At 34.9% G+C, this 22,576-nt stretch overlaps 1 protein-coding gene across 1 annotated transcript in view; it reads right to left on the bottom strand.

Annotated features, from left to right (window-relative positions):
- LOC129220965 (neogenin-like) overlaps window positions 1-18,709 on the bottom strand; it is a 57,061-nt gene extending 38,352 nt beyond the window's left edge. The window contains exons 1-4 of the mRNA XM_054855400.1: window positions 18,466-18,709; window positions 8,296-8,464; window positions 6,871-7,016; window positions 5,001-5,285 (exon numbers count right to left, since the gene is read on the bottom strand). Of these exons, the coding sequence (XP_054711375.1) occupies window positions 5,001-5,285; window positions 6,871-7,016; window positions 8,296-8,464; window positions 18,466-18,709 (844 nt within the window). The remainder of the gene's footprint in view (window positions 1-5,000; window positions 5,286-6,870; window positions 7,017-8,295; window positions 8,465-18,465) is intronic.
- Between the last annotated feature and the right edge of the window lie 3,867 nt (window positions 18,710-22,576).

Here is a 22,576-nt window from a genome sequence, read left to right as displayed (position 1 = left end):
TTTGTACTCTTTATCTCCAAATTGTTAATTTTGCCACTTGCATCCCTTTGCTTCTCACTGCCTCAATTGATTCTTATAGCACAAGAGCTTTACCTAGTACAGAAAACTCCTGATTAGCCGTGAAACAGGGCAAGGCCGTATCCAGAATTTTTTTTCGGGAGGGGCCCGGAATAGCACATTGCCCTAACACACACACACATGTAGTATATATAGACACACCAAACGCATAAAAATGTTAACATAGAAGCCTTTTTGTCTCGATTTTTAATGATTCCACTGTTTGGACTGTTGTTATTTTAATTCTTATTATTTTTCTTATTCACCTTGTAGTGGTAAGGATAACAAGAGAGTGTCCCTTTGATTCGGATGTAGAACATCCATAATTTCAGGGGGTCCGGGGGTTTTCCCCCGAGAAATTTTCGAAAAAAAATCTGTATTTTGAGGCCTTATATTAGGTAATTAAGACTACAAAAATATGAAAAAAAAAATAAGCAAACAAAGTCTTTTAAAAGTTATACATTCTTTTGCAAATCAAAATCAAACAAAATAAAAATTGCTTGCTCGACAAATCATGGAACTTAATGGACAGAGAGGAAAAACGAGAGAGGAGAAAAGAGAAGCACTTCGTCATCTGCTCATATCGGCTTTTAGTGAAGTTTGTTTTTGATCGCTCCCCGTACCCCCATTTTTTTTTTTTTTTCATTAAATGCCCTACAGTATGAAAATTGTACAAAATTGTTTCAAAGAAATGGTGTAGACATTCAAAAAATAAGAACGGAAGAGTAATATTCTAGCCATTTGGACGATTCATACTTTATTTTCTTGATAAGATACAAAATTGAAGAACTTTTCAAGAAATTTCAAAAATTTAAATAATTTTCAAAGACTCTCGAACAGTTGAAATTATTTGAAGCTCTTTATTTACACTTTTCAGAAGTTGATTGCACAATCTTAAAAAATGATTATAAATTTGTAAGACACACCCGTTTTAAATTAAAAATAAATGCAACGAAATATTTCTCAAAGCGAACTTTTTTTTTTCAATCACAAGTAATGCAGAAAATGAAAGAGAGTAGAGTAAGTGTTATTTTTTTTCTCATACTAAAGGTATTAACAGTATGCAGTAGAAGTAAGAAAAAAAAACAAGCAATAACAAAAGAACTTCCATGATACTGAATTCGGCATTAAATAAATGCAAGACAAGAAACATATCAGTCACAAAAATGATCTTGAAAATTATGCTACAAAAACGTGAGAATCGTGATTTTTGCATTTTTTACTCAGGATGTATCAAGGAGCTGAATTTGGCACATCTTGGTAACAAAATACTCGCCTAATCGGAAACTAGGGGCCCAGCCTTGGGGAGTCCCCGGCTCAAAATCAGTACAGTGTAAGTTTTATAGGAGTTTTGGGGGAAGGAGGGCAGGGTCGTGCACAGAGGGGAGAAGGGACACCTGTTGGCCTGGGCCCAAGCTAAATGGGGCCCAATATTTTAAAACCTACAGTTGAAAATATGGGTAAACAATATGGAGGGGGCCCAAAAAAAGCATTTGTGACAGTCCCAAAATTTCTGTGCACGCTCTTGGAGGAGGAAGTGCACAGAAGTCAGTTCGGTAGACTTGAAAAGTCTACCGAACTGACAAAGGCCCTGCCTTAACCCTGAACTGCCCTTAGTTGAATTGGGAAAGAGAGCAGGAAGTCCTAATTAAAGGTCTAAATTTCAAGTGTGAAATGAGAACTAGAACTGCTTTTTCTGTATTTCTTCAAAATATTATAAATTCTGAATAGTAGCAAAATTAAGAATAAAAAAAAACTTTATTTTCCTTTTCTGACATTAGGAATTTAAAAATAAAAAAAAACCTTCTTCTGTTTTACGATACAAAATATTTCGGGTTTCGGGGGGGGGGGGGGGGGGGGGGGGCGGGCCCGTCAGGCCCCATACGGCCCTGAAACAGGGTGGCGTGATTACAAAGGATAATCAGTAAAAGTGGTTTTAAAAAAACGATACTGTCTGCAATAGCTCTTAAAAAAGTCAAAAATACTCACATGCGTTTCAACTAGATCAAAAAATAATAAGTATATGAACAAAATTTAAGTTTATCTTCATTTTAAATAATTTTTTCAACTTATGCTTATCCCTCTGGAAATTTTTCTCCCTAAAAAAAAATAAAATCTGAGGTCTTTATTTTTATCCAGAAGAAAGAACTGCAAATGATTTTCTTTCCCCTTGAATGTATTTATTTTGATGTGCTTTTATTTCTGCATTCTTCTTAATTTTCTTTTGAAAACAATTAATGTTTTTTTTCTTTTTTTGTGGAACAACTAATACACGGTATAACTTTGATTTAACAATACCCGACTTAACAATTTCCTCAATTTAAAGAAAAGTTAAGTGAATGTCTATGCTCCTTGAATTAACGATTTCCTTGATTTAACGATAACTTTTTCCTGTTCCTTGATAATTGTTAAATAGAGGTTATACTGTATTAGCTTTGTTTCCACTGTTTAAAGGCACTGCTACTTTATTTGTTTATTTGTATTTTACATATCTATTTCATCCCCCCTCCCCTTTGCGAGAGAGGCAAATTTTTCTTTTAGAAATCAGGCTTTTAATATTAAATGTATGTTTGACAAAATTTGCAATTGTAGCTAATTAACAGAATATCGATTAGATGTTCGAAAGCTGATGTTGGTATACGAGAAAGAAGGTTCATTCAGTTCTAGTCAGAGCTTCTTGTTATTATTTAAACTACTTAGTGTTTCAGTTTGTTGCCTTTCTTTAGGGGTGGGGTGACTTTTCATCCTTAACCTCGAGATCTCTTTCTTGAAAAAAGCGGTTATTTTTAACCCTAAAACAGGTGCATGCAATGACTTTGCAAATATGTTCACAGAAAGGTTGCTTAACTATCTTTAAATACGCATAATAATATGGAGGGTCTGTTTTGATCCTAGCCGGTCGGTCGAAGATCCATCGTCTTCATTAAGGGTGACTGGGGGACCTTAAATACGCTTGTAGTCGCAAAGTCCTCCAAGTGAAACAATACCTCTGGGGGGGGGGGTGCTAAATTCTGCTTCTGGTTTAGTTCTAAATTGTTGAACTGTCCGTAGATGGTGCTGCCATCTATCCTGCTGTCTGAGCCAAATTGGACTTCCACATAAAATAGGTGCTCCATTAAAGGAAAGCCGTACATCTTTCCCTTAAATTGAGCAGACCCACTACTTGGGCTTGGGTTCTCAAGTGGCATAAGTAACAACAACAACAACGACATAATACATTGTGTCAAAATGTTTAAACAATAATGAAAAATCTTTGCAAAAAGAAATGAGTTGATAATTTTATTTGACAGCATTGCACAAACAAAATACAAGCACGAACAAAAAAAAAAAAAAAAAAACAGCATGTGAAATCAAAGAAAGGTAGCCAATCCTTTTAAATGGAGGGAAAGGATTCAGAATGTGGAGGGAAAAATTATTTAAATTACTTTTAAAATGAAAATTAAAACCTATACCATTTAATTTTAATAGTTTTACTGCATAAGCTGTAAGCTGAACTACAATCATGTATCCGCAGCCTGGTCAGGCCATCTACAGACTGCAGTTTCACCCCTGTTGTGAACACATTAATCTGGAATCACAACAGGGGTGATTCCAGAATATACTGGTAGATATTACATAATAGTAGTTATGGATATATTACATAATAGTAGTTATTGACTACATAATAGTAGTCAATAACTACTATTATGTAATGTTATTAAGTATTCCAGACTAATAAGCCCATAACAAGTACAAAAATGCAGTTTCTGGATGTTGTAACTGAGCTGTTGGTACACGCTTGTAGTTTTACTGTAGTAATATACTTAAACCAAACTATGTGGCACGAGAGCCAGTGAGGTCCAAAGCCTACTATGCCCAACTCAGTTTTCCTGACCAGGGGCTCTGGGATGGAAGGCAGATGTCCCCGTTACAGGGTTTGTATTCAATTTCAGAAATAAAATGAAGGAGTTTTGGAGGAGTTTTGAAGGAGTAAAATGAGATTTTGGATGAATACTAACGGGCTGTCATTATATGTATAAATAATGTCTTTATCACAAAGTGTCACACTTCAGCTAACTACTCCCACTTGTCACATGTCATATTTTTTATAAACATATAGTTACAATAACTGTGTGATGTCACTTTTTGTCACCCTCTCTCTTCCCCTTGTCACAATTTCATGAGCTCGTCTCCTCCTCAAGGCACAACATCAATTGTGTATGACCCATTTTACAATATCATAACTTTATGTTAAAAAAACAATTGTTCAGTAAATCAATCACCTAATATAGTACATCTACTTATATTTTTAAATATTTAAATAATAATTAGACAACTTGACTTTTGCTGCTGAGAGTGTGGAGGAGGGAAAAACAATAATCATAAAACTTGGAAAAAAAAAAAAAAAGCCAATCACCAACATGTTTCACTTCAGTTATGAAATGTCTTAGTCATCTAATGAAATTTTCACCTTAAAATTTTATGACTCAACTATGATCAATTTGTAAATCACATCTTTCTCAAAAAAAAAAATTAATGCATGAAATTATTACATTAAAATCGCCCTTGTGACAACGTTAGTTGTCGATCGAAGTATTTTAAGTTAATGTCATAGAGGAAGAGTATGTGGTCTTGAACTACAAAAGAAGGAGTTTTGAAGGAGTTAAAACCAAAATGAAAGAGTTTGAAGGGCCCTTCAAAACAAATTCCAAAATGAAGGAATATTGGAGGAGTTTTGAAGGAGCGTGCGAACCCTGGGTTAGATAGTCGGCCTAATGCAGAAACCCCAGTGTGTGGTTCCCAAGCATGCTTGGTACTCATTTTATCAACCCATTGAAGGGATGAATGGTTGAGTCAACCATGCCCAACCCGGGAATAGAACTCCGGGCCTGTAGCGTGGGAGCGCAGTGAGCTACTGGGCTTCAGTATAACAGACATAGCATATATAATTCTAAAAAGCTTACCATAATCCGCAATTACAGTGAGATTCCCAAGCTCACTTCTTCGAGTTTTACCAGCACTAACAGCTGTACAATGATATGTGCCTGCATCTGTATTAGTGACATCATCTATTTCCAATGCTCCACTTGGCAAAATAGTCATTCGTGTTTGATCTATATAAAGTGGCTGTTCATTTTTAAACCAACGAATAGTGGCAGGTGGAATGCCTTGAATTGAACATGGAAAAAATACAGTTTGGTGTTGATAGACTGTTGTATGGTTTGGGCTCTGGTCAAAAGGTGGCAGTGCTAAAACAAAATATTAAAAATTAAGGTGAAATACAGAAAAAAAGAAAAATAAACTAATTATTTAAATAGCTCTTTGTAAAGCTAAACATGTTTTAAACTTTATAAATAGCTAAAAATAGATAAGCATCAAAAATATGAATTAAGAAATAATTATCTCCAAAGTAAGCGAATAACATTTTTCTTTTTTGTTCAGGGAAGTGCGTGTAACACGAGAATAGGCTTTAAAATCAATACAACTTTTTGTCATGAGACAATTTAAAATGGCTATTTGTAAGAAAAGCAAAACAAGAGAAAAGGTTTCAAATCACTTTAACTAGGGAGTTAGGATTTTTCCCCAAAACAAATAATGTTTTTCGAAGTTAAATAAATACCTTTGTGCATAAGAAGTAAAATAAGCCTTTTCATCCATATGCTCATTTCTTTTGCATTGGAAAAGACGTTCCTTGTAACACCGAAACACATGTCTGCAGTAATCTGCAACTGTGCTATACGTTGTCATTTCTTATTGTAAAGTTGTTTTTTTTTCCTTTAATCTTTTATCATTTTTACATAAGATTTTTTTGAAGATGCATTTCTAACAATTAATGAATTTTTTGTTTACTAGCATAATTATATTTTACAATTCTTACGTAACACTTATTTATACTATTACACAGTCAAACACTGCTAAAAACTCGTTAAGGCGAACTTTTGTGTAGAGCAAAATAAATGCCATTCCCCGTCGGATAAAGCTACAAATTAGTGTTAAATCAATCACTTAACACGAAGAGGATTTAGACGAAATCCCGCATAAGGGGAAGAAAATTTTAAGGTCTTGAAAAAAAAAAGAAAATCCCCATAATTTTACATGAAATTACTTTTGAAAGTTAAAAGATCTGCACTTGAACACAAGCGATATGGATAGTAGCGAAAAAATGCCTTTCCTTGTGTAGGAAAATCGGGGAAACGACGTTGCTTCAAGAAAGTATGAACTTTAGCAGTAGACTATGCTTACAGTAAAAAAGCTTGGATGAACAGTGAAGTCTTCACTAAGTGGGTGAAAAACCTAGATTTAAAATTTCATAGTGAAAAAAAAAGTCTAATTCTGGACACACTGTTCTGCCTATGTAGAGGTTTAAAATCTAAAAGCAATCAAGTGTTTTTTTTACCTGTCAACACTACAGCAAAAATCCTATCTTGCGATTAAGGAAAAATCAGATGTTTGAAAATGCACTGTCATAGAGAAATGGTCCAAATAGCCATTGCATGCTTAGAATTACTTGTGTTTCTTACTTAAACTATAAATATAAATGCTTGGGTGTACATTTTTGTACAAAGGTTGGTTCCTAAATTTTCTGACACACAAAAACAAAAAGACTGATCTTCTTACACTAAATCTGGTAAACCTGAGAATCGGTTAACGCAAAATATTTAGGTGTCCCCGTCGAATTCCTGTTAAAGAGGTCTGACTGTATCATTGACCTGGTCTAGGTGCCCAGGACCAGGGGGACATAAAACAACAACTGTTTGCAATCGACTTTACTATAACTCAGTAAACACTTTCATAAACAACTCTGAACACACAAAAATGCTAATTTAAACTTACATGCAACTTGAAGCTTCACTTCTCGGCTTATAATTGTTCCTACACCAGGTATTGAAGCTGTGCACTGATAGAGACCTTCATCAGGTCTTTCAATTCTACTATGGAAAACTCTTGAGAAGGCTAAAGACCCATTTCTTAATATAGTTCTGAAAAAGCAAAGGTTAACTAATAGCATTAGTCAGGGTTTGTTGATTTAAATCAGCTTGATTTAAATCATGATTTGAAATCAAGTGATTTGAAAAAAAATCATCCGATTTAAATCAATTGATTTGAATCAAGTGATTTTTTTTAAAAAAATTATCAATTAAAATCAGTTGATTTTATTTTTATAAATTAATTTTGCATTTTTTGAATGTATTGCTCTAAAATTAACTACATTGCATTATACTATCTCAACTTCAACGGGCAAAACTACATAGGTCCCTCTTTCTATGTGTGTACTAACAGATCTTCACTATTGCAATATTGCTTTTACTCCAAAATTACACTTCAGAACAAAATAAAATTTTGCAATTTTTCTTATACACCATGACTAATACAGTTAAGAAAAGTAATTGCTCAACCATATTATTTTACACTAAAAACGTACATGATGATGGAAACCTTATCTTAAAGTAAAGCATAAAACAAAATCACATCTTATCTAAGCATTATAACGCATTTATAAATTTTTAAAAATGGATTGAATAGTTAGAGAACTTACCTTAATTTTAAAAGTAACCTGAATGGATTCATCTATGGTATCAAATATTTTTCGTTTATAAATGTAAAATAATTAATATTGACAAATTTTAGAATATTTTTAAAAAAAATTTAAATCTGATTTAAAATTTTAAAAAATATGATTTTTTTTTTATTTAAAAAAAATCACGAACTCTGGCATTAGTAGAATACTTTTCAAACTTAAGTCTAAAAATTTAGCTAGAAGGGGAATTCTGGGGTTCAAACAACCCCAATCCCAGAAATTCAGCAAAAAGTTTTCAATTTTGTTAAAAATTAAAATAATCTTTCTGCTGGTCCTTTTATAGCTTCTTAACTACATAACTACTACTACATAACTATAAATGTAAAGGATAGCTATTATTTGAGAAACATACATCTTTGTCTATAATATTTACAGTGCAGAGTGATAAAATTGTTAGTTAAATTATAAATGCATCAATTGTCCATTGTTTGAGCCCCATGTTTTTCCTTTTAGAGCTTACAAGTATTTTGACAGCTATTAGAAACTTACAATTACAAATTTTCCAGACAATCTGTAAGAATTTCTAAAACTGTATGGGGCTTAAAATCCACATGAAGCTCAGAGAAAGTATTTTGCACTTTTTAGTTCATTTTAAAAACATGGTACATTAAAAAGTGGGAATGTCTTAAAAATAAATATACAACAATAGCTAAATGTATGTATATGAGAAAAAGAAAAACCTTCTATTATCGTCAGCTAAAAAATCTAATGAAAGTCCATCTTTCTTCCATTCTATAACTGGGGGAGGATTTCCAGCTGCTGAACAATTCAGAATGGCTGGGCTATCTTTTATCACAATTACATCGTTAGGTTCCACAACAAAATTCAAGTCTGAAAATGCGGCACCATCTGAAAGGGAAAAGGAAGTAGATTAAATACAGAACAGGCAGTAATCCTGGCTGTAGAACACAGGAAAATAGAGCCTACATGCCCACAACAAGGAGCATTTACATTCACTTAGCACTATATAATTTAGTCAGTGGCGCCTCGTGGGAGGGGCCGGAGGGTGCCTGGGCCCCCTCACTATTTTCAGACAATAATATATATTTTTATTTATTTTCCCTTTTTTGTGTGCGTACGAGCTTGAAATTAAAAAATTAAAAACGGATTGTAGTCTTTTCCTGCGCATAACCCGCGGATTATCTGTTAAACAAGTGTAAAGTTAATGGGGTACGGATCATATGCTGTTGCGGATTATCTGTTCTTTTTTCTCCCTCAAAACCAACGCTTTGAACTCCAATACTTACAGCAGGATTCCCAGAGACTGTTGACATGCCTGTATGCTGTTTATTTTTCATAGCTTGAATGTTCAGGCTATGTAAAATAAACAACATACAGTAAGGGAAGAAGCCTTCATTTGCACAAGGTTAGACAGTTTGCTCCTTGGTTGACTCTTTACCTTCAAGTAATTAGCGTACGATAATGATAAATTAGAGTTTAAAATGAATAGGTATAATTTTATCTATTTAAAACAAATAATTATTTCAAGAAAGTTTTAAAAAATTATTTTAAAAAATTATTTTTTCTCTTTAAAAACCGGGGGGGGGGGGGGGGGTGCGAGTGGACCCATGATCTGGCCTCCTCACTTTTTCAAGGCACGAGCCGCCACTGAATTTGGTATGTGTAGTTTCCCTGCATCCAACCTGCCAAAAGTTGTCGATTAGAGGTTTCTGGAGGGGTGCCCACCTGGGGCTCATGGCACAGGACTGTGCCATTGAAATTTTTAGGAAGGGTTGTTTTGAGTGGTATTTTTTGCATTTCTTGGGAAGCTCATGCCTTGGGGGGGAAGGAGGGGTCTTCCTGATACTGGGGGGGGGTGCCCTTGATATTAGGGGGGTGGGCATCCCTGGTTTCTGCAACCTTTTTGCAAAAGGGGCTTCACATGATAAAAAGGGAAGGAGACCTGAGTCAATTGGAGTTTACTTTTAACAAAAGATTAACATCATTCAAATACATCAATATGAATCACTCTTTATTCATTATTTATTTATTATTACTCATTAAAAAGGGAAGAAATAACATAATGAAATAAAATAGCATCTAAATTAAGAAATACTAATACTAATCACATATTAAAATAAGTTCTGAAGACAAAACGCTCGTGTACTTCTTTTGCTAGAACCCAAAAAGAAATTCAAAACATGGAACAATGAGTAAATGAAATGCTAAGAAATGTTTATTATTCAAACAGGGACTTGTTGTGTATTTAATTTCTACATAAGGATTTCTACTTCATTTCCTTTTTTCTCTCTTCATTGAATTGATTAAAACATCTATTTGTGAAACATAGTTTGATTGCAAGTTTCCTTAAAGTATCTGAAGTTAAGTCAATTGAACACTCATTTATAAATATTACAGGAGTGCCCCCTCCCCCTCAAAAAAAAAAAAAAAAAAAAAAGAGAGATCAAAACGCGAATAAAATTACCATGCACCCCTCCCTCTTCTTGTGGACATCCCAGTATACTTGGAAATTTCGTTTATAAGTACGAAAAATTCCGGTATTTTCAGAGAAAATAGCTCTGAAAAAGTAGATATAGTGAAAGGGATCAAAACATGGAGTTTTGCACCAAGCAATGGTAGCCACCTGGGGAGGGTCACAGGGGTATTTTTAAGGGGGTTCTGATTTCGGGGTCATCCCCCTCCCCCCGCCCAGAACCAAGTGCGAAAATTATGTGTTTTTTAGAAACAAAAATCTACATTCAGATTGAAAAAGTGATATCCTTCACGACCTCAATGACCGAGTTTTACCGAAAAGGAAAAAAAGAAAAATATATAGCGGCTTTTTTATGCAAAGTAGTAGTCCAGAAAAGCTCGTTTCGTAAAGCAAAAAACAATCAAGTGTTACTGCAAATGTTAATATGTTGGTAAACCCCCTCCGGCGCGCCAGGAGAAACGAATTTTTGCTAACGCATACCGTAGCTGAAAATCTGGTAACTGCAGAAAAAATGAAGGAAAAGGGGGAGGTGTAAGAGCCCGTACTATCGCACCGTTTGTTTCGGAGTTATTTGACCTTGACTTATAACCCGCCTCTGACTCGTGGAGCAAGTTAAAAAGCCTTCCTAACGAACTCGGTCCGGCGCGGAATTTTAACAGTGGCGAAATAAGTTTGCTCCCGCAAGTTCAGCGAACGCAAAATAGAACCATCCAAAATAAACAAGTATCGATTTTTTTACTTTTTCAAATCGATCAAGTAACCTAATAAGAACAAAAATAAACATTCAGAAGAAGTGAACCAAGAACGCGTAGTAATGATGCTTGATTCAAGAGATGCGGGAGAACTTTCTTGATGAAATTTTAATGCAGATTTTACCAGGCCTATCACTGAAAAGGATCAGGGAGAGGTCAATTCCCCCCCCCCCCACCTTCTATGAAAATTATTGTATTAAACATGAAAGTGGGAGTGGTTTCAGTTGTTTTTCGGTATAGTTTACACTTCTCAATGGTTTACACTGAGTATAAACCCCTTTGATCCGACCGGAAATTCCTCCCCCTCCCTCGGAAATTTTTGAAAATGACGGGCCTGGAATTTGCCCTCAAAATTCAACTCATTGCAGCAATTTGTACTTTTTTGACGTTATTTCTTCTGTACTGTTCAGCACAAAGGTATTTATTTATCTTAAGGACAAGTTTCGTTTAAGTCCGTTAGTGAAAGAAAGCAATGTTAAAAAAAGAGCAGGGAAAAACTGATGAAGTTGCCGATGGATCAGGCGGAAGGGGGGGGGGGCTGTAATTCCGAACAGCGGAAGGAGATTGCCCCATTGGAAATTTTTAATGATTGATGAAACAAAAAATATACTTGAAAGGATAGGCTTTAAAATGTTCTGCCGAAACAATAAAGACTCAAAGGAAGTAAAATTAGCCGTTTCACACAAAAAAATTCGCAATTCAAATAAACTATTGGAGGCGCAGCAGTCTCTGGCCAATGGCTGCTGATAGAGGAAAAACTAAAACAATGACTGTCCAAAGAGACATTTGCATTGTCCGCGTAAAATTGAACTGTTTTACCTTACAGTCTTAGCAGACTCGTCATTTAGAGGGGTCAGGTTGCCCCTGACTTAGGAAAATTAGTAAGTGGGCGTGGTTTTTGCTGTTTTTCGGAGTAGTTTACATTAAGTATAAACCCCTTTGCTCCGACCGGAAATTTTTGAAAATGAGGGGCCTGGATTTTGCCCTCAAAACTCAATTCATTGCAGCAATTTGTGCTTATTTGACGTTATTTCTTTACTGTTCAGCACAAAGGTATTTGTTTATCTTAAGGAAAAGTTTCGTTTAAGTCCGTTAATGAAAGAAAGCAATGTTAAAAAAAGAGCAAGAAAAACTGATCAAGTAGCCGATTGATCGGACGAAAGGGGGATGGGGGGGGGTGTAATTACGAACTACGGAAGGAGATTACCACCTTGGAAATTTTTAAAGGAGATTAATGAAACAAACAATATACTTGAAAGGATAGGCTTTAAAATGTTCTGCTGAAACAATAAAGACTCAAATGAAGTAAAATTGGCCGTTTCACACGAAAAAAAATCATTTAACATTCAAAATAAATTTACAGTTCAAATAAACTATTGGAGGCGCTGCAGTATCTGGCCAATGGCTGCTGAAAGAGATAAAACAAAGACAATGACAGTCCAAAGAGACATCTGTATTGTCCGCGTAAAATTGAATTGTTTTATCTTACGGTCTTAGCAGACCCGTCATTTAGGAGGGTCAAGCAAGGACGGATACAAGGGAGGGGCGCTGGGGGGCGATCGCCCCCTTCTTGAACGAGATACAGGAACTTTCTTCATTTATATTTTCGATATTAACTTCCAAAAACAGCAATTTTATATCATCTTCGATGGTGTTAGGAGAAAGAGAACTCTTCCCTGCAATTTTCCCCGGATCTGAAGTCTTAAAAACGCTATCGTAGTCCATCCCTTATTACTCTGGAGGTAGGGACCGGAACTTTCTACCGTATTTTTTTCGAGATTGAAATTCCAAAACCTCAATTTTAGATGATCTTTGTTCGATAATATTAAAGATAGGTCCACGGGCTCCCCCTGGATTTTTTGAAAAACACACATCTGTAGACATCTTTGATTACTTAAAGGTAAGCGATGGAGTTTATTACACTCCTTCGAAAATCTTCAGAAAATGCAGTTTTGAAGAGCAATGAGTAAAAAATCACCCTCTCCTTGAACATTTTCTGGATCCGATCTGGGATCAGGGTTGCCCCCCTGACTTTAGAAAATTAGTAAGTGGGCGTGGTTTTTGATGTTTTTCGGTATTATATGCATTGAGTATATACTCTCCCCCTCCCCCCCCCCGAAAAAATCAAAATGACGTGTCTAACTCTTACGCTAATTCTTAGATCTTTGCAAGGTGACGTACCCAGGCTCTAGAACTGCGAATAACATAGGCGGGTTCGTACGGGCAAGGAGGGGAATTGCCCCTCATTTTTCAGAGTTAAAACTTAATGATGGATTTAAAAATGATTTTTTTTTTTTTTTTTTTTGGGCAGATTCATTTATTTCACGAAAGTAACTAAAAATTTCAAATAAATAGACTTTTGCATCATTTTATAAGAATGGAACTTTAAAATGGAAGTGGAAAGTGTACGGTGGCCATCCGTCCCGACTTTTGATGCCATATTTCACATTTTAAGAAGTTATTTAATCAACAATATTTGCCCAATTTTACAAAAACAAAAACAAAAAAAAACAAAAATGAATGAATGAATGAAAAGAAAAAAAAAAGAAAGAAAAGAAAAAAAAAAATCAGTTTTGGAACCACACCCCCAAACTCCCACACCTCTTTTAACCCCCCACTTTTTTGGTGCAGAAGCTGCATATGGCGAATAACGAAACAAACATTGCAAACATGTTTATTGCAAAAATCGCAGGAGTATTAAATTATGAGGAAATTTTAGAACGCCTTCGCAAAAAACACGCTTTCGAACACGGGTGTTCCTCCATGATCAAGTCATCGGCTGAGTACTATAACTAGATAGCTACAAACTTAGAAAAAATAGAATGTTTCAATTTTGTTGCAACTTCTTATTCGAAAGAAGACATAAAAGCTCGTTCAATAACATAAAATCAAGTCTTTACATAAACCAAAAATCGTTTAAAAAAACTATTTGTTGAACTACAAAGCAGTATATATATATATATATATATATATATATATATATATATATATATATATATATATATATATATATATATATATATATATATATATATATATATATATATATATATATAAACTGAAATGTAGTTATCAACTTGTAGTATACACCCCACAAAGGAATAAAAGTATTTTAAAAATAAATGATGAAGTCCGCCACGGTCGTAACGGGGGAGGGGGGGGGGTAAACCTAGAACCTTTAGTTTAGCTGATGTACCAATTCCTAAAATTTTAAAATGTTAATAAATCATTCAAAAATGCGTTTTAAAAAATCGAAAACTTTTAAATATGATCTTGCTATTAATCTCGTTGCTGATCTTTCTGTCTGTGTTTATTTATTATTAGTTCTACGGGATCAATCTGTTGACAGCACCAGGTGTAAATTGTTTTAATTATTTAAATGCAATACAGTCGAATCTCGATGACACGAAGCTTATAACTCGAATATTAAGTTTTTTCAAAGTTTTCATTGGGTCCCAAACTCTTGAGACTGTTGTGAAAACTTCCCATAGCTCGAACTACCAATAACTCGAACGATTTAGTAGGTCCCTTGGGACTTCAAGTTGTCGAGAGTTGACTGTAATTTAAACATTCTACATATTCAGTAATATGTGATGTAGTTCATACAAAATTGGCAGTGTAGTGACCATTAAATTCAACGTGCAATAATACTATAACCAGTGCTGTAGTTGTAGAGAAATATAGTTTTTTATAGCAAAAATGATGCAAATGTAAAGTGGTTTTAACCTTACTTTTTTTTGGCTGAGTTCCCCCCCCCCCCCTCCCTCCCCCAAATCCCAAGGTGAGCTACCCCAAACATTTTTTTCCAACAGAACTGACTAACTATATTGTACTACTGTCCCGTTCGGTACAAAAAATAAATAAATTTAAAACATTTTAGGGAGGTTGTGTGATCTTATAAATGATGAAGAACGTGTCCCATCGTTAACGGGATCCTACAGTTTTATTCATATGAAATATTCACCATTGACTTACATTTGGAAATTGACAAAAAAAAAAAAAAAAAAAAAAAAAAAACACACACACACACAAAGAAATCCGATTAGATTAAAGGGCAAGGCATCCAGAGTGTATGTATGCATCAGCAGACTCAGACACCACATGAATCCTGAACTTGTGTGATATCATTCCACCATCAAGCGTTCATCGCCGTCCGTTGAATCGCCATGCAGTCTGCACAGGATTTCAATCTGAGATGGAGGCGGGGAGTCCGCTTCATACCTCAGAAAGTCATTAGGCCATTTGGGAGGGCAGGAAAAACTCATCAATTTCGCTGACTAACATCGTAATCCCCCCTTCTGCCATGACACATTCCACCTGGGTGCTGGAGAACCGTTTCTGAGTCACACGTTTCCAACGGGATAGACTTGGGACATAACATAACTCGGCTGCCGAGCAAAAATGCCTTCAAACCAGCTGGTTCCCGCGAAAGAATGTTTTCGATGATGAAGAAAATAGTCCCACATACCCTTCAAAGAAGTGCAAAAGATATACAGTCGAGCCCGCTTGTTAGAATATCGGTTCATTGAATATCCCGCTTAAAATCACATTTTCAATGTACCAAACCAATGTAATGTGTTGTTTGGATTCCAGTTCATGGAATATCCCGCTTATTAGAATATTGTTTTGTGGCAAAATGGCTATTCCATTAAGCGGGTTCAACTGTATTCTGGCTTCTCGTAAACTAAGCTATTAATCATTTCATATTACAAAAAATCGACACATATATTGTACTGACTGACGCAGTGTGGAAGGGGGACATGTTTGCAACATTTTGAACGAACTGTTCTACAAATTAATAAAATTTTTCAAGTTTTTGAAACCCAGCGCCAAGTTTGAGTCCAATGTAGCGATTTTGTAGTTTTTTAGAAATTGCAACTTCATTGCCATCGAAGCAGTGCCATCTTGCACTTCTTCGAACAATGAAAACCTTTGAATTAACTGGACGGGAGGAGGGGGGGAGGTGTTATCTATGCGTTATCAGAACATATTTTTTCATTGCATTAAAGTACTTCTAACCAGGGCTGTGGAGTCGGAGTCAAAGAGTCGGAGTCGGACTGATTTTGGGGTAAAGGAGTCGGAGTCGTTAGAAAACATGCAAACTCCGACTCCGGGTTTATTTTTTTCTTTCCTTTTCACTGACTCTCCTTGCATTTTTTAAAAACTGACTACCAATTGTTTCGATTACATGTATAAAAAGATACTAATGAAAAAATAATTGCCATTATGGCAATCAGCTAGCTTGCTTTTTAACTTAACTAATAGCAACTGTCAGCAAACGATTTTGTTGCCTAACAATTTCATGTAATCAATTTCAAATAAAAATAGAAATATAGTGTTTTGTTCAATCTCAGTTATAAAATAGTAAAAGGAACATAACAATTTAGTAAGTCGAGACCCGTAGCTCAGTTGGACACTTTTGAGGGTAAACGGCAAATTCAAATAAGTTTTGGCGCGAAAGCACCAATCCAAAAGATTCGATGAAATAATCTAATGGTTTTTTCTTTATTAAGACTATTTCTATAAGCTTGGTTCTCACTAAAAAGTATGGAACAAAATAAGTGTAAATGATTTCTTGATTACAACACTCAATAATTGCAGTTAATCTTAAAATCTTCATATTAAGGTTAATTCTAAAGCAGCCAATAAAATTTAAATTAAAAATGTAGCGAAGAAGAAATATAGTTATGGTAAAATCTATTCGTATAAATTTGTATAACACCGCATTTTGTGTAAAATTAGCTCCTGACGTATATGTGCCCTATTTTCGTTGAAATTTTATTGATGAAATATAATTTAAAATATATTCGCGAAAATTTTCAGAGTTAAAGTATTTATATTTTTACACTTTGTAAGGAAGCAAAGAAAGGAAAATTATCTTTACTTAAAATAATAATATGTTGAATCGGAGGTTTAATTTTATTTTTGCTTCTACGTCGATTGATATTAATAATACTAGAGTCACCCGACATGGTACGACGGGTGAAAACTGCTTTTATATTTGAACGAAGCCATTTTTGATGATATTTTAGTAGTTAAAATTGTAACCCTAACTCCAGTGGATTAACCCTCAACTCCAGTAGGTAGCCGTTCATTGTTGACCACTTTTTCGTTTCTTCATTCCCCTGAAATGAGTCTTACCAGTAAAACTGTTAAGTTGAGGGATCGAGTTCAGCCTTGTCGCAATCAAGCCCTTCCATGCATGTTAAACATTACCAAAACCAAAACACATTATCAAATTATCATGCCGTGGCGCGAGTTTCATTGTTGAAATCGCGCCACAGCATCGCGGCACTCGCGCGGGTTACTCGATCATCGGCTATTATATATAAAAGGATTATATATAAGAGGATGTTTATCATAAATCCTTGAAATGTAACTCTAAAATAATTTTACTAAAAGTAAATTATTTTAAATACCGTTTCTATACTTTTGATGCCTTCACTTTGAAAATTGCATCCGCTATAAGAATTGGATTTTTCGTAATTTTGATTTTTACTACGCTTTGTTAAGAGGTAACAGGTAAACAAATAAATTTTTCTTTTATTTTTACTATAATCACCAAAAGGAAAAGTTTTAAACGAAATTCCGAGTTCTTTAAGAGTGTCATGTGTCAAAAAGTTAAATGTCTGAATTTTACTTCTGTTTTAACTATACTTAAAGTTTTTACTTTTCATATAACATATCCAGTTGATATTAATTAGACACAATGTAAAATGGAATATAGATATTTACACATCAGGCGTTAAAATCTGCCGGAGACCGATGCCACCGCAAATACTATGAAAACCCCCAAAAAATGGTATTCTTCCCAGAAAAGAGAAAAAAAATACCGTAAAAACACTCACCTAAAAATTTCAATGACACAGTTTGTGCCACAATCCCCCCCCCCCCCTCTCTCCCCGAATACATGGCTACATTTATAAAGTTGGAAATTTCTTTTGCTTTTTAACAAAATTGTTTGATTTTTCGCTAATTAATTTGATTTGTCACAAAAAACGGACCCTGTAAAAAAAAACTCCTTGGCAGACCCCTGTTAAGCTCGTTTGCCGATAAAAGTATGGAAAGAGCAATCGGGTTATCATACACAAATCAAAACCAAAATTCCTAAACACGAATGCATTTTTTTTTTTTTTTTTTTTTTTTTTTGATTTCATTATTATTTTATTTTTTAATGACGTAATGCTATTTTTGCTCTGGTGCGGCTTTATCTCTTTTTTTTTTTAAATATGATTATAATTTTTTTACCAGTATCACTGTTGTTCTTTCTTTCCTTTTTCTTTTGCTGTATTTGATTCAAGACAATTTAAATGTTACAAAAGTGAAAAGTAAAGCACGTCTCAAAATGTCAGACATTTTTAAAAGATATTTAAATTCGCTGTGAAAGATACACAACGAACAGAAAAGAATTACTATTAACCAGTGTTGTACCTAGCATGGGTGACACCCGGGGCGGCAATTTGTGGTGTGATTACCCCCCCCCCCCCCATGCACACACAAACGAAAAAAAAATTAAGAGGGAGGGGGCAGGTTTTTCAGCGTCGAAAAATTCATTTTTTTTTACGAATTTTTATCACGAAAATGGTTTTATTAAAACCTTTTGTGTATTATTATGTATGATTTTAAAAATATTCTATAAATGTTTGTTTAAAATATCCACAAACAAGCCGATAACAGAGCTTTTCTCGGAGCACCATTTGAGAAAGATGATTTGCGGTATTCACTGTATCTCCGCTGACATCTATCTGAAATCAAATTGTATTTGAATGTAGTCAAAATATTAATTCCTCCTTCCCTTAAGTTCTCAGATCTTTTCTTGTTTGACTTCAATTGTTGAGCATCAATTCGAGCTCCACAGAGTACAGTCCCTATAGCAGCTTCGATCTCCTGAGCCCCTTCTTTTTTCATTATTCGTCTATAGTATGTTTAACTAACCCCAAGCAAGCAGCACTGACATTCTGAGAGTCTGCAGCTATATTTTTGAAATATTTAACAAGACGAAACAAAAAAGAAAAAAAATCACTGTTTTGAAATTGCAACTGTAACCCCCCCCCCCCCCCCACCTTAATATTCTATGCAAGCGCATGAAATTCATACAATTTTCAGTCTGACAATATAAACCTAATCCTGAGTATAGTATTCATCCCATGATGTGGATTGCAGGAGAGGGGGGTTCCAAGGGGTTTCCACTAGAATTTTTTTTCAAATTTGTAGTCTTAAAAATGCATTTCAGCTTCATATTTTTTCAGAAACTTGCAATTCCACTTTGAGAGTCACCCCCCCCCCCCCCCCACACACACGGGGGAAACCCAGGGCGGACCGTCCCCCCCCCCCCTCCCGTAGTGACGCCCTTTTTCACCACATCAGTTCATAATCATCCACTGTTGCAACAAACGTGCATCGCAGTTTAATAATTGACAGCCTCATTTTCTAACATAATTTACGAAGCTTCATCAAATATCAAAATTGAAGTAAACAGTAACAAAAAAGTAAAAAAAAAAAACAATGACGAAACACATCCCATAAAAGAGGCATGCAACGTTCAGTGATCTTCCAATTGAGTTTCCTTGCACTGTGGAATTCATTCTGACAATTCAAAAATAAATGGAAAATGACCTCCTTTCAGAAATGCTATATATACAGTGCCACGGGAAGACATCTTTCATCCTCATTACCCCGTGGAAAGGTCAATTTATCCACATCAAAAAGACATCTGCGGTGCTGAAATACTTACTCCACGCGCTTGTGATAACTGAGAAATCAGATAAAAAAAGGAACAAGAAACGGTGGAAAATGAGACACATTAATCTTTCCTGAAAAAGATTCTTCGCATCAACAAACGAGTCTGAAGGTTTGTTGTTAAAGATCCTTTTGGGTCCCAGAGAGTGCCTCCTCACAAAAATCTGTCCTTTCCAAAATTCTGAAACGCATTTTACATGTCTTTCAAAAAAAAAAAAAAAATAGCTGGCGCAAAAATGGACCCTCGGTAAAAATTGCATGCAATCACAAATACGGACCTTTCAGAAAGAAGTTGTTAAACATTTACTTGCTTTAATAATGTCCTTATTTTATTATTCTCTTTTTTCTTGCATGCTACAGCTAGAGCCTAAAATTCGCTAATGTGCACATTTCCTAACTAATCTGCAGAGAGCTGATTTGCTCGGTTACAGCCCGAGTTTTTTCGCATTTTATCATTTTTGTTTGTTAGGTGTTTGCTCTGATAAGTAGATACCAATTGCAAATTTATTTTTTCAAATGAAAAAAAAAACTATTTTAAGCCAGTGATCATTTTTAAATTTATTTAGGATCGATTCTTATTAACTAATTTGTTGATTGCTTCATTAGTTTCATTATTTAACCGAGCTTCCATATTTAACCGTGTTCTCCATTAACGAATTGTGCCGTGAGCCAGGAGTTTTGTCATACCCTTTATGACCCAAATTTCTTTAAATTTAGAAAACACAACATTTGTGTAATCTAACTTCCTTACTAATTCTTAACTACATTAGAAACTACACATTTTTCGTTAAAAACAACTTGTATCAAATTTATTTTTTAAAAAAGTTTTGTTCTACTCGAGTTTAAAATTGAGAGTTACCTAAAAACCCTAAATTGCGCAAATTTAATTTTCACTAAGCGATATTTTCAAGTGGACTACCCATCAATGTCCTATCATCCATTCCATGTCTCATCGGGTCACAAAGGGTTAAACTCACCTCTGTGCCTCTTTTTCACCAGTACCACAGAAAATTAAAATAACAGGGGTCCGCCCAGGAGTTTTTACAAGGTCTTTTTTTTTGTGTGTGAAAAAAAATTTTTTTTTGTAAAAACGAAATGAAGTTTCAAAATTTCGAGATGTCGCTAACTGCATCAATGAAACTTTTTTGTTGGGTGTTTTCATGTTTTCTGTTGAGAATATCATTCTTGAGAGTTTTTCTAGCATTTGAGGGGGGGGGGGGGGGGGGAGGATGCAGCAGCGGTTCTCTGGGAGATGGGCGCCCCTCGAGTATCAATACATTAAATTTTACATTATGTTAACTTTTTCTAGAAATGTTATGTATAAAGTATTTAAAATAATTGAAACAAAATAATAAAATTAAGGCAGGTGTTGTGCATTTAACTTTTTGACCTAAGACACTCCTAAAGACCTCAGAATTTCATTTAAAACTTAAAATTTCGTGATTTTAAAATATATATATTATTTTATTTGTTTACCTCTTAACAAAGCGTACTAAACATCATAAATTCGAAAATCCGATTCCCATAGCGGATGCAATAAGAACGCAATCCTCCAAGTGAAGACATCAAAAGTGTAAAAACGGCTTGTAAAAGAGCTTATTTTTGTAAAATTACTTTAGAATTGCATTTTAGATGCTTATGATAAACATATCATTAATACCTGCCGACACAGTTGAAGCAAAAATAATTTTAAACAACAGATTTGACTCATTTTTAATTTTTGACTCATAAAAGAAAATGGAATTTCGCTTAAAAACTTGAGGTAAGCGTTGTAACAGAAATATAGAAACTTTTCATTTATTTGCATCCTAATAAAACAACGTTAGCTTGAAAAAAGAAAAAAAAATATGATTCTCATATCGGATGTGAACAGATTGTATTTTTCAAAATGAAGGCATCAAAAGTATAAAAACAGCAAATAAAATTTTTTATTAAAGTTAATCATCCTTGTTAGCATCGAAAATTCAAACCCATATCATTTTCTCCGAAGTTAACATTCAAACATCGCACCGTAAAGATGGGCGTATTTTCTAATCAATTTGCTATAAAGGTTTAACGCCAGACGCTGATGAATGGCGATAATTTTAAAGCTGGTAACCCTATCTGAAGCGATCACATTTTCCCCCCTATCCGTTTGCAGTTTAAGATCATTTCGCTGATATATGTTTTTTTTTTTTTTTTTTTTTTTTTTTTGCTATTTAAATCATGATCGGGGAGAAAAGTGCTGACGCTGCCTTTTCAGAGAAGTTTATAACAACACAGTTGCAAAATAGCAGTGATAAAACAAACAAGGAACATTCTTTAAAACAAAGCTGAATTTCAGCTGTCAATTTCGTTTAAAGAAATGAACAAGCATTGATCGCTTGCAGGCGCATGATGAGATGTGTCAATGTTTTTTTTTTTTTTACAAAAAACAGCAGATCCTGTATAAGTTGTTAATTGAAGTGTTAAAAACACACTTTTAGCCGGTATTAGGTCAGGGGCGGACTGGCCTGCCGGCCCATCGGCCCGATGTTCCCTCCAATCTATGCGCCATTGCGCCCCTCGAGCTTGACACTTTTTTTTTCTTATTTTTAAGTTGTCGAATTTTCCTTAGCCTTTAATTCCCCCTTCCTTTCTTTTTTCCGTTTTTGCACCTTTTTTTTCCTTTCTGAACTTTTTGAGCAATCACGATTGCTTATTGTTCTCACTTTACTGTTTTTGGTGTTACGCTGATTTTATTTTCCCCTCGCCTCCCTCTGCAAAAGCACCATCGACCGACCTCATGATGCTACTCCTCTAACCAAAACCGTCTCCAGGTTGCGTCCATATCCTACACGCATACATACGCACACGCATTCCTACACACACACACATACACACATACCCACACACACACATACCCACACACAGACACAAACGCACGCCTGCACACAGACACACACACCTACACACACTCACATACACACACATGTCTATACACAGACACAAACACACATGCCTATACACAGACACACATACCCACACACACACATGCCTGCACACACGCAAAAAAAA

The sequence above is a fragment of the Uloborus diversus genome, chromosome 4 (genome assembly GCF_026930045.1).
Source record: "Uloborus diversus isolate 005 chromosome 4, Udiv.v.3.1, whole genome shotgun sequence".
In the NCBI taxonomy this organism is placed as follows: Eukaryota; Metazoa; Arthropoda; class Arachnida; order Araneae; family Uloboridae; genus Uloborus; species Uloborus diversus.
The sequence above is the reverse complement of the archived record's forward strand: the minus strand, read 5'-3'. Positions and strand labels throughout refer to the sequence as shown.